Here is a 13,280-nt window from a genome sequence, read left to right as displayed (position 1 = left end):
CCTAATTGTCTGCCTAATCGACTACCACCCTAGTAAAATTTTATACATGAAAATGAACCTTTTTATTTATAATTATTAATGTCCTGATAAGAATGACTAACTTTGTTTCAGACTGCTTTCAGAGAGTACCTCTCTCGAAAATATTTCTCCATGCAGTGCAGTAAGTACACAATTAAATTTAATGCCTTATGAAAAACGAAATTTCATAGCTGTTCTGTATTGTAAGCAAATACATTTCTGTTCACAGGGCACGACCTAATAAAGTTCTTTGGTATAGACGAAGCTACTGCTGATGTAATGGCCACCAGGATTCAGGTAAATTCATGTGCTCATACTCAATGACTATCTACCACTATCATGAAATTGATATCATCTTCTTTGTGATCACATATTTATTTTTAGTCTTAATTGAAATGGGTGCTTGTTTAAGTACTTAATAGGTAGATGTTCAGTAGGTATTCACCATATTTTCTCTTATAATTTACACTAGTTGGTGGTGCCTATTTCATAGTTTTGCAAGAGTTAAAATGAAAGTGGAATATCAAAATCTGGTATTCAGTGTAACATAAATACAATTATAAAAGAGCTTAAGAAAAAAGATGTCAGAAAACAGACTTGAAAAAAAAAGTCTATCCCATGAAACTTAGTACTACTAGGTGCATTCTCTGTGGTTAAATAACTAGGTCCATTGAATGATGAAAGAATGGGTGGATAAGGGTGTGTCGAGAGGAGAGAAGAACTGATAAAAATGCTTTCTCTCATCCTTAAGCTTCCACACCAGAGGTCACAAGCACAAATGCAGAAGGAACATGAGAGCTTCCGTGAAAATACACAATGCACATTTTTCATGGTTCTTACCCTCTTGTGCAATCAAAAATTAAATAAGTTCTTAAGGACCCATTTACTCCATTGCCTTCACCACTATCAAGAGGTAGAAAACTATTTGTAATATTATTAAAACCCTCAACAAAATAACAATGGTAAACAGTAAATGAATGAAAAAAAATTTTTGTTACTAGTTCAATTCTTACAGCTAAATCTCCATTGTCCAGAATTATCGGTGCAACACACATCTAACCCAAGAATAGTGTCAATCTTAAATTACATTTACTCTAAGTCCAAAGTAAAATACAGCTTTTTAGTTTGAAGGTAAGATAAAAATACGAAAAAGGAATTCAAAAGATTTTTTTATAAATAAAGCTTAATCTAGTGGCCTAAAATTTGTGAATTCTATGTGCACGTGCAAAGCATTGGTTACTGTCAAGTCAGAAACAAAAGAACATTAAAAAAAACCTGCATTTATCTATTACTTTCACACTATCTTTATTAAAGAATTTTTGAATTATTATTAGTGGAATTTAAGAACTTTAAGGGGCCCTTATTCAATTAAAGACAAATTAAAGACCAATTGCTGGGTCACACCTAAATTAACATTTATCAAAGCCCTGCTTTTCAATATTCTTTCGCCATGCAGCTAATACCATCGTCACGAGACTAGTAACGTGACGGCATGCATCAAGCAAGGCAAAACTGTTAACTGATAAAAAATTTAAATGTTGCTACCATACAAAATCTAACTGTTCATATAAGTCTGAAAGAATGCTGGTGGTGAACATTTATGAAAAAATATTTACACTGCCAAGATAACTCGTTTGACATCTTCAGTTCCAAATATTTAATATGAATTTGCTTCTTTGAACAAAAAATTCCTTCTAAAAATATTTATTTTCACAATTAAGTTACTCAATACATTAATTCTTAATGACATGCCTCATTTCGCAAGCTATACAATCCAAGCTAAAATTCCCACTGTAACCTATTTTCAAAACTGACATGACCATCACAGTCCATGGATTATTAGGACCCTCTCAAGGAAGGGGCACATAATTATTGTGACTGCAGCTCTTTTTTCCCTCAAAATTAACTGAGCCATTAAAATCTTATTACCTAATAAAACTTCCCAGCCTTCTCAAAATAACATCTTTACTTCTGAAAATAGCTTCATAATTGACTAATTGAACTAATTTATGAACAGTAGTATTTAACTCATTTAAAATTCTAGACTTAAGTACATAAAAATATTTTCAAATAAAGTTTTTGTACATATGTATTAATTTTATATGAAACTAACATGAAATCATAATTTTATCAATGAATGGAGGGACAGGTGTGCCACCCACTTAAATAAACAGTTGATCACCATGAACAGTTGTCTTAAACTAGTATTTTAACATGTTACTGCTGTATTTCAACCGAAGTTGGTTACCAATTTAATAATTTATCCTAAAAGTAGCAAGTATTCAATCAAAAATTAGGCTTTTTACGGGCCATTTTATTTCACCGCTTTCACCACCATCAAGAGGTAGAAAACTATTTGTAAATAACAAAATCTATAATGAAAATAACAATGTTGACTACACCATGCACAAAAAAGTAAAAAACCATTTTGTTGGTTAGTTCAATTCTTACAGATAAGTCACTATGGTCCAAAATCATCTCTGAAAATATTTGAAATTTGCAGCCCCAACATTTTATTTGATCACTAATTACACTTAAGTTATAAGTTCAAAGTAAGGCAATATAGATACACATTTTTAATTCAAAGGTAAGATCAAACAGGCAAAATGAATTCAAAACATTTTTTTTTACATATAACTTCTAATCACGTGGCCCGAAATTTGCCAACTGTACTGTGCATGTGCAAACGTTGTTTGCTGACAAGTTGGAGAAAAAAGAACATTAAAATGCACACATTTATCCTTTACTAGAGACAAGATTTTATGGCTTTGTTTTTAGCCCAATTTTGTTTTTAAAACAGAATAATTTGGTGTTACTGTGTTTATTCTATTAAAGCTGTTTTGTAAAACTTACTCCACCAAAATTGTTGTAAAATTTATATGCTGTATTTTTGCAATAAAATAATTTGTAATAAAATGGTCTTGGATACATTCAGAACAACAAAAATAATGAGCATTTGTGGTATAAAAGTGATTGAATAAGAGAGGCACAATAAAAAAAATTTTAATAAATTTTTCTGATCAATTCAATTTGGTACAATCATTTGTCCAGAAACACATTCCTTGAATTTCAAACAAAAGGTTACTATTGTTATGATTTGAATTAAGTTTTGGAGAAATGATATTGATTTCCATGATATAGCTTGCATTTTGGTGCTATATGGTGGTGTATTACTTTCATTTGCAGTGTTTCGACATGCTTTCCGGTGTTATCGCAATTCACCATATAATCTTGTCTCTATCCATTACTTGCAATCAGTCTTTATTAAGGAGTTTTTAAGGATTCTTCATGAAATTTAAGGATGTTTACGGGGCCTTATAAAATTAGACAAGTTAAGGACTCTAAGTATATTAAGGAGGCGTACGAATCCTGGCATCAGGACAGAACACCAAGGTGGTTTCTGTTTCTCAGGTGGCATATCGTATTTACGCAGAGAAGAAGCGGTTGCTGAGAGGCGAAATACCACTGGAAACTGGCGATTTAACTCCGCCTCCCTGATTTCAGTTCAAACCATGATCAAAATTTGTTGAACTGTGTAAGTTTCATTGACATGTGCAAGCATTGGTACAAACAAGAAAACAAGAACTTGTTTTACTTATATTTACCTATAATTTATGTCTCGTAATGTTAGCAGAATAAAATTTGAAGATGTTTAAAATGGTTTAGTCTCTTAATGAGTTAGTACTTGATGTAAAAAATTATAATATGGAAATGGTTGAATTATAATATTTGTTCATGAATCACTAATATAAAAAGAATAGTATGCTTGAGTACAAGTTGTTTTGTAACAAAATTTTTGAATATGTAAAATAAACTCACTAGATGTACAATCTAAAAACTTGAAGCTATAAAATATTTTGTACAAACGGAACAAACAACTATAACATTTCTCAAAATTCACCACACACACTGAAAAATCTATCTTACACATTATGAACTATTAACATGATTCATGGTGACACACAAATGACAGAAGATCAAGCCATTCTACTAGTTAGAATTCTTTCAGTGGGAGATAGGAACTGAAAGAGTTTTTAGGCCATAATATTTTTTTCATACTTTATTACTGAAAATTAAGCTTTGTTGAGAACAACACACAGCTTAAGAGAATGCCTTAAGAGGACTAATTTCAATAACAAAATACTACCAAAATTTTGGTAAATTGAAGATGGCATCTTTTGGTTTCTAATTTATACCTTTCCCCTAACTTGAAGTTGAACCCAACCTATAAGAAATTACTGAAAACTTACTAGGAATATTCTGTGTGTACTCTCTTTAAATGATGAATTTTTCACTATGTCTGTTTTTAAAAACCCAAGTAATGGAAAGCTAAAAAATCAAGTTGGGAATTTACCAATGTTTCCTTGCAATTCTCGAATCCCAACAATCATATAATCAATGTTAACTCATTTTTAAATGTCAAATTCACAGTATTCTAAGCTTTTGGGAGAACGTTCTTAGTATTATCTAAAAATTATAAGTTTATACCACTTAAATTTGCATTAACATTTACGTTATCGCAAATGTGATAAGTGTACATGTGTCTACCCATCACATAAAAAAAATTTTAACATAGAAGAAACTTTATTAGTAGCTTATCTGCAGGATTCACACTAAAACATATGAACAATATTTCAAATATTTACAGGCAATCACCACTACAGGATTGTAGTACCAAAACAAACCACAATGTTGCACTACTGCCTCACAAACAGGCATGTTCAATGGTTCTTGAGCCACTCTTCTCGTTCTTTCCGTTCTCGCTTGACTTCTTCAATGTAGGGTGTAAGGTATTTGGAATCCTGAAAAAATAAAACATTACACTTGATAAAACACAAAATACATTTTTTTTTCTCTCTCTCGCTCTCTATCCTGTGTATCGCTACAATTAGTATGTCTTTGTGGAAGGTGATGTGTGTGTACAAGTAAATCTTTAAAATATATTTTGTCTGTGTTTAACAGACCACTAAACCACTAATATTGCAAAATAAATATGTAACGGAATACATTAAATGGTGCATTAAGAAATTATTTATGTTAAATATATTTACTTGTGCCAGCTATACTATTAAATTATCTGACTATGCAATACCGCATACAGTAATTTGATCAGTTTACCAGACTTTAGCCAAATAAAAGCAGCAGTTTTACAGGACATTAAAAAACAATTGCAGGAACATTTTTGCATTACATATACCTGGTGAACCCATTTCAAGACCATTTTCAGGATCTTTTAATAAAATTTTCTTGCACCATTTTTTTTACAACACTAGGTCATTTTTCTATATATAATAACAGAAAAGATTTTATGGTTTTATTTTTGGTGCAATTTCATTTTTAAAACAGAAGATTTCAGTGTTAATGTTTTTATTTTTACAAAAGCTGTTTTGAATACTTAACCAAAATGGCAGTAAAATTTATATGCTACATTTTTACAATAAAATAATTTGTAATAAATTGCTCTAAGATGCATTCCGAACAATAAAAATAAAATTAGCTAGCATTTGTGGTCTAAAAGTGATTCAATAAGAGATGCACGAGAAAAATTAAATATTTTTTCTGACCCATGTACTTTCACACAAAATGTTGTCCGGAAATGACATTCCTTGAATATCAAACATTAAAAGATTAGATTTTTTTTCTGATCTGAATTAAGTTTTAGCAAAATGCTTCTTAATTCCATGATATAACTTGTAACAGGGTGGTCAAAAGGTCACATCACTTGCCTCCCACTAAGACCATCTAGGTTAGATTTCCAGCAGGTGGGAACACAAGACTTTTCTAGATTGGGAAACATGGCTGATGTTGCAGTGAGCCAGTGGGTTTTCTCAGAGTACTACCATTCCCTCCCACCCATTCATTGTCAGTGCTCCCTTTTCATCTTATCAACCTTAGTAGTTAGTGTCTAATGACTACAATATCAATGAGGCGTGAAGCCTAATGGTTTACTCTTTTTTTTTGAAAAAGGTTACCTCTTAAAAATTCAGGTGGTCCACATAAATTTCCATAATATAGAACTTAACGCATATCGTTTTATTTCTTGTACCATTTTTTTATCGCATAATTGTTGCACATTTTATACTAAAATCAAGTTTGAAAAGTAGGGGTGCAGCATTTATGCGGGAAAAAAAATTTTTGTATGGTAAAATTCATAAAAACAAAAACCCATTCATGGAAAGTAAGTTTATTTAATAAAAAAAAAGTGCAGTGTACAAGAGCACGCCAAACAATTTATATTAATAAGTCATGCCACAAAAACCTTTTGTTAACTTTAAATAGAAAAACAAAATTTGTAACCTGAACGCAAGCCACTTGAATCTGTGACATGAACTAACACGTAACTACATGAACTAACACGTAACTATCGTCATAGTACACACCACGAAAGGGTGCGGGCTACAAATGTCGTTAACTCAGCACTCGACAGCGCGCATTGCATGAATCAGCGAGATATTGATTTTCAATTATTTGTGTGTGCTCTATACTGCAGCAACATAACCAAACATGAATGATGCCAACTAGTTCTGGCTACATTTTTATAAGCGATACACCGCAGCGACGCAGACGAACAGATAAAGGTTATAACGTTTAAAAAGTCTTTAAAAGAAAATTTACACATCAGACAACTTCGTATTTCCGTTAATTAAATAAGTAAGTGGTGGTAATGTCCGAATAAATTTTACATTTCTACTTTAAAATACGTTGCTTATACGGAAAAGCTACCTACACGAAGCGCTCGGAATCTAATAGCGGGACCAAAAACATCATGAGACGATTATGCGATAAAACAGCCTTGTCAATTACTGATTATTGTACAAAGAATGGATGGGTGGATGACAGTTCGAATTCGCAGGTGATTAAAAAATGACAATAAGAAAATGAATTATCTATAACTTTTACAAACAATCGCTCACAATTTACTTACTACTGTATTAATCTTAACAAACATTCAGTACATCTTGCTTTCACTCCTTGGGCGCTTTGCCCACTAACCTCCACTACTTGAAGATTTCATTCACAAGGAGGATACCATTGAGACATTACCTTTTAAAACTCACATAGAGGTGTTATGCTATAAATTTAAATCCCCATTGGTATCGTCACCTCCAAATACACCCTACACTTAAAACTTAATATTTATTTAACTATAAAACAAAAAATGTTTACTAATTAAAGAATACATTTCACAAGACAAGCAAAAGTTTCACCTTAATTTTAATCAAAATAGAAAATATACATAAGTGTCCAAAACAAAATCATACTATACAAACTGCTGTACTTTCTAATTGTGTAAAAATAAGTATACATTTCTCCAGACATATGCAAAATTGGGGATTTTAAGTTACATTGTTTCACAAATAACTGCTAACAGCAGAGCACGTAAATCAGTATCTCAAAGTTTAATTTTAAAAATCAGCTTATTTGCTTTACTTTGTCCTTGCTTCAACATGTTAACTTAAGTAAACTCAATAACATTATTTATTACAATCAACTGCAAAAACAGGAACTTTGAACAAAAAGCAGGAGTTTTATAGGACTTTCATTGGAGCAAGTCAAAAGAAGATGATTTGCAAGAACTGCAAATTTTGCAAGAGTGATAAACAACCTATTTAAAACATATGCACTTGAAAAAAAGCACTATCTTATTTGGAGGACCTGATTAGATAATCATTGAACATTTAAAACCAGAGCGTATTGCAGAATGGCCCAAAACTAAAAAAATTACCATATAAATTATAACGCTTTCATTTCACAATTATTTCAGTGTGATTTTAGCACCAGTTCCATATGGCACTTTAGGTTAACAACTTAACAAGATCACTTGAAGTTAACAACTTGACGACAAGATCACGCAAGTGTATATAAACCTTACCAATATACCACACACACTTTGTTTGGCTTTCCATACTTTCCCATAATAATTGCATTCTAATGCTGGGTTGGTTCGTTACCATAGGCCCTGGCCAATTCCTTCCAACATCCTTGCATTAGGTTGTGTCTCTCCATTGCTAAAGAATTTTCTGTTGACAAAACGTGAGGCCAACACACAAATAAACTAATATTCAAGCAAAATTTTGAAAATAAACAAGTTCCAGCTTACAACATTCTAACAAGTCTTGTATTAAAACCTACCAAGGTCAGGTAAAGTTTGTTTAATATTCTATACTGAAATTAAGTACTAGCTATGCAGTAAATTACCTCTTCAAACTTAGTCCACTGGTCTTTCGGCAGGATTGTTTTCTGGGCCGAGAGCTGCAAGGCTCGCATGATACGAAAGTTCCGCTCGTCGATGAGACGTTCCGGCAGTCGCCTCAGCGCTTCCGTCACATCAGCGTCCTCGTACAAAACGTCATCACGATGCAGTCCTAGAACACATCGACAACTTAAATGGAATCTATTATCACATACATAATTACAACAGGCATGCCTGAGTTAATAAGGTAAAGTGTAATGGTAATTGCTAAACTCCGGGACTAATGTTCCACAAATCTACGGCTGTCAGCGAATGTAGCTAACCTTGTCAACAAGTGTGAGGGTGGAAACTGGTGGGAAGAGTAGGGATGCACTTTAATGTTGCCAACAGAAATGAATGAGGGCACTTTAAATTACACATTCATTGTGATCATAATTATGTAGAAAATAATTTTATGAATCAAATGTTAATTACCATTGGCCTACTTACCACTCACTAGTATTAACCATTAAAAAGTCTTAAATCATCAGTAATAGTTCTGCCTACTTTTATATATTTCATGTATTTATTTTGGCAAACTTCAAAAAGCAAATACCATCCTTTCAAAAAAATAAGAGAATTTTCACAAGGATTTTAATATATCAGCACAAAACCATCCCTTAACTGAAAACTAACCCTACATTTAACAATGTAATGTATAGTAAAAATACACAAAACATAAAAAATTTATTTTTTTCGGTCACTATCATTAGTTAGTAGTGTTCTTGCAGACACTGAAATGCATCAAAAATAAAAATATGTATTGCACCATTCATTTAAGAAATATTAAATAAAATATGCCATATAAAATTCCCATAACCTCTCTCACAACCATCAAAATACTAAAAAGAATATTTAAATAGGTTTAACGATATCACTTTGACGACCTACACTACATATAATGGTTCTGATGATATCATATTCATCAACACATATCAAATAAAGAAAACAAAAAACTACATGAAATAAACAATATATACAAATATTTAAAACACTTAATATCAAACCTAAAAACACATAAGCTAATAAACATGTAATAATGATTAATGAGCACATTATATTAATTCATATTATATGAATAATTTTTTTCTAACCCGCAACAATTTTTTTCCAAGTTCCCACAACACAAATGACACGTTAAAATCATTTTCCATGCTGAATGTGCCATTAATTAAATAAAATACTCACAAATAACATGTTTATAAGATAACATTTTGCAATATCGCAATGCCCCTTCACAGCACAATTAATAGTAGCCTACTCAAAAATACCCTTTTCAGAATAACTATGTATATATAGTTTACCTGGAAAAATTGTTCTCTTTATAAGTTACCAACCAAACTTAAGACCATTGTACACTTTAAAAGGTTCAAATTATGCTCAAATATAGTCAATTTGTATATATAAAAGCTCAAAGCTACTATTTCAAATCGCAAAATAAAATGTGGCTTAGGCCAAAAAAAGTTTACTAAAGACAAAACTTACCATATTTATTGAAGCCTGAGAGATTGTACGCCCATTTCTTCAAAGGCGCTATAAAAAAAAAGTTTATCAAGGCATTAGAATAAATCAACATAAAAAGTGATCTCAAAATGACTATCTGATAAAACAATATTCTATACACTTCACATCTATTAAGGTGTAAAAGTGAAAATGAGGATCAAAAGGCATTTTTTAAGACATTGAAATATTTTGAGACTTTAAGTATTATAAATTATTTGACCTAACCTAACTGACCTTAAACTTTAGTAATCGTTCTGTTTATTTCCCAAAAGACATTACTATATGCAGAATTTTTTTTTTTTTTGGAAAAATTTACAGCAATATTATTTTATGTTGCAAAAGCATTTCCCACATTACATCAGCATTAAAATATCTACAGCAGATGGAAAAACTATTAAGTGAACACCCATCAACATTTTTCTTGGAAAGAAACAATATTTTTGTTTGTTATGTAACACCTTTAGTCATAAAACCAAAATTTCATGTCGCTACTTCTTATTGGATTGAAATGACCCATCGAAAGCCAAATCAGCAAAATAAAATGAAGACTCTCGACACTGTTGTGGTTATTTGTGCAGAAGTAAAGTTAACTATTCCCAGAAATTAGAGAAGAAGTGATGTAGTCTGTCCCAGTAGAGAACAAATGTGTTGCCCATTGTCGCTTGTTAACATAAAAATTTTCTTATTTTTAATACTATTAATTATTAAAAAAATTATAATTTTTTTTAATTTTACTGTTGATTTTTCCAAGAATTTAAAATAGTTTGTTATGACAGTATTAGTACAGTTGTAAACATTCTAAAATTAAAAAAATATATAGCCTATATAAATTCTAAAAATAAATTATTATTCAATATTTGTACCAGTCCATCACTACTGAGGCATTTCATTAGCTATGAGCAAAAAATTCTTAATACATATGCTGTAAAAAAAATTTGGTAAATATGTAGTGTAGCGGTATTTTCGAAAAAAAATTTTAAAAATCAGAAAATACTTTTATTCTATGCTCTTTAACTTCCTCTTTTCATTAAACCCGGCGGAGATAAGAAATTCCAAATACTTTAGGAGATATTGCCGTTCTTATTTTGCAATACAAGACCTGTGCTATCATTCGACCGTCGAAATTATTTATTTTGACGTGTGTTCGTGAATGCCTAATTAATTAAAATGGTCGATTAGGTCAGGTCAGTTACATTATAAATACTTTCAAACTAAACAACCATTAAAATTAATTCACATTATTTTTAATGTCCGCTTAGTTTGAAAGTAGTTATAATGTAGCTAACCTGACCTAATCGACCATTTTAATTAATTAGGCATTCATGAACACACAGCAAAATAAAAAAATGGCGGCGGTCGAATGATAAACACAGGTCTTGTATTGCGAAACACGAACGGCCATATCTCCTAAAGTAGGTAAATATGTAGTTGGGCGGTATTTGCGAAAAAAAATGTTAAAAATCCGAAAATACCTTTATTTTATGCTCTTCCACGTCCTCTTTTCTTTAAAAGTGGCGGCGGTAAGAAATTCCAAATAATTTAGGAGATATCGAATTTTTAAATTTCATCATATGTAGTTGAGCGGTATTTGCGAAAAAAAATGTTAAAAATCCGAAAATACCTTTATTATATACTCTTCAACTTCCTCTTTTTATTAAAAGCGGCGGAGATAAGAAATTCCAAATACTTTAGGAGATATCGAATTTTTTAATTTTGCAATACAAGACCTGTGGAACCATTCGAGCGACTCCATTTTTGTTATTTTGCCGTGTGTTCGTGAATACGTGAATCGTCAATGCGTAATTAATAAAATGGTTGATTAGGTCAGGTCAGTTACATTATTAATACTTTCAAACTAAGCCGACATTAAAAATAATGTGAATTAATTTTAATTATTCTTCAGTTTTAAATTATTTATAATGTAACTGACCTTACCTAACAAACCCGTAACAAAGGATGCACAGTAACAACTCACATAAATTTTTTTTGTTACTTATTACTTGCGCAACAATATCAAAATAACAAATAAGACTTTAAAATTAGAAACGTTAAAAACTCACCTAAGTTGGAGGCGGTAATTAAACACTGTTTTAAACAATAAATAAACTAAATAATCACGTATTGGTTCGTTTGAATTCTGGCCTATCACGAACTATCACGTGACATCATTATCCAATAAAAAAAGTAGATACTCGTACGTAAACAAGAAACAATGATAATCGCCACATCAATGCACTGGTATTGTGATGAAATTTAAAAATTCGATATCTCCTAAAGTATTTGGAATTTCTTATCTCCGCCGCTTTTAATGAAAAGAGGAAGTTGGAGAGCATATAATAAAGGTATTTTCGGATTTTTAACATTTTTTTTCGCAAATACCGCTCAACTACATATGATGAAATTTTAAAATTCGATATCTCCTAAAGTATTTGGAATTTCTTACCTCCGCCGCTTTTAATGAAAAGAGGAAGTTGAAGAGCACACAATAAAGGTATTTTCGGATTTTTAACATTTTTTTCGGAAATACCGCCCAACTACATATTTACCCTAAAGTATTTGGAATTTCTTACCTCCGCCGGCTTTAATGAAAAGGGGAATTTAAAGAGCACATATATAAGTATTTTCAGATTTTTAACATTTTTTTTCACAAATACCGCTCAACTACATATTTACCCAAAAGTGTAAGGATCGCTGTGTGTGTATAGTATTGAAACGACATGGTGTCATGTAACTCTTCAAGCTAAAGCTAATTGTTTCCAGGAATAGATCAGTTCTGCCGAAACCCAACCCTTTTTATTCCTTTTTTTTTTTTGTATTGTCGAGCTTCGAGCATGATTTATGATTTTGAGTGGACGTAAACAAGGCACTTGGATTGATAAAAATATCTTTAATTAATTTCTTACTTCATCACTCAAACTATTTTTTTATTAAAAAATTAATAATATTTTTACCATTACAATATTTAAAGTTAGGTACCGAAAAATGCTAAAATAGCACTATTTTACACATTAAAATTTAAAATCCAAATTTTTTAGAGGGGACGACCATGCTTCTTAACACCCCCCCCCCCCCCCCCCCCCTACACAAATCCTGGCTATGCCACTGTTTCTGAGGTTAGATTCCCATTCGAGTTACTTATTCTAACAAGACAATAACTGTTTGTTGGGATAGGACAGGTACATTAATAAAACATATTCAATAAATAATTAATATGTAATTAACGTAGCTGACCTAACATAATCGACTATTCAAACGTTTCCTACAGTACATATAACTTGTGCCCCGATCCTAATAGATCGAGAAATTAACATTCGTAATTTGGGGGTTAATACAAAAGCAAAATAAATATAATGGACCTTCAGTGTATTTATAACTCATCGGTGAATAACTCTATACCTAAAAGAGAGTCGGGAACTATGAATGAGATACTCTATAAGTTTTATTACCTAGCATGCCAGCTGACTTCCGTGCTGCAGCCATTTTTCACAAGCTTCACAGATAACAAGATTTCAGGATATAAAAAAAG

The 13,280-nt window shown here is 31.3% G+C and overlaps 2 protein-coding genes across 2 annotated transcripts in view; one reads left to right on the top strand and one right to left on the bottom strand.

Annotated features, from left to right (window-relative positions):
- LOC134528130 (uncharacterized) overlaps window positions 1–3,676 on the top strand; it is a 19,931-nt gene extending 16,255 nt beyond the window's left edge. The window contains exons 9-11 of the mRNA XM_063361446.1: window positions 112–160; window positions 248–315; window positions 3,430–3,676. Of these exons, the coding sequence (XP_063217516.1) occupies window positions 112–160; window positions 248–315; window positions 3,430–3,516 (204 nt within the window). The 3' untranslated portion in view covers window positions 3,517–3,676. The remainder of the gene's footprint in view (window positions 1–111; window positions 161–247; window positions 316–3,429) is intronic.
- Window positions 2,508–13,280, bottom strand: LOC134528131 (cytochrome b-c1 complex subunit 7-like). The gene is made up of 4 exons (XM_063361447.1): window positions 13,201–13,280; window positions 9,737–9,784; window positions 8,218–8,384; window positions 2,508–4,820 (listed from the first exon to the last, which is right to left on the bottom strand). Exons 1-4 carry the CDS (start codon window positions 13,232–13,234, stop codon window positions 4,740–4,742), a joined length of 330 nt encoding a protein of 109 aa, XP_063217517.1. The 5' UTR covers window positions 13,235–13,280; the 3' UTR covers window positions 2,508–4,739.

The sequence above is a fragment of the Bacillus rossius genome, chromosome 1 (assembly GCF_032445375.1).
Source record: "Bacillus rossius redtenbacheri isolate Brsri chromosome 1, Brsri_v3, whole genome shotgun sequence".
NCBI lineage: Eukaryota > Metazoa > Arthropoda > Insecta > Phasmatodea > Bacillidae > Bacillus > Bacillus rossius.
Note: the sequence above shows the minus strand (reverse complement) of the source record. Positions and strands in the feature narration are given on the sequence as shown.

Excerpts from the sequence above, each read along its gene's own strand:
- LOC134528131 (XM_063361447.1), bottom strand. The coding sequence starts at position 13,234 with ATGGCTGCAGCACGGAAGTCAGCTGGCATGCTAG. Across the intron at positions 9,785-13,200 it reads GAAGTCAGCTGGCATGCTAG|CGCCTTTGAAGAAATGGGCG; the intron begins GTAATAAAACTT and ends TTTTTTTTATAG. Across the intron at positions 8,385-9,736 it reads CTCAGGCTTCAATAAATATG|GACTGCATCGTGATGACGTT; the intron begins GTAAGTTTTGTC and ends GATGTGTTCTAG.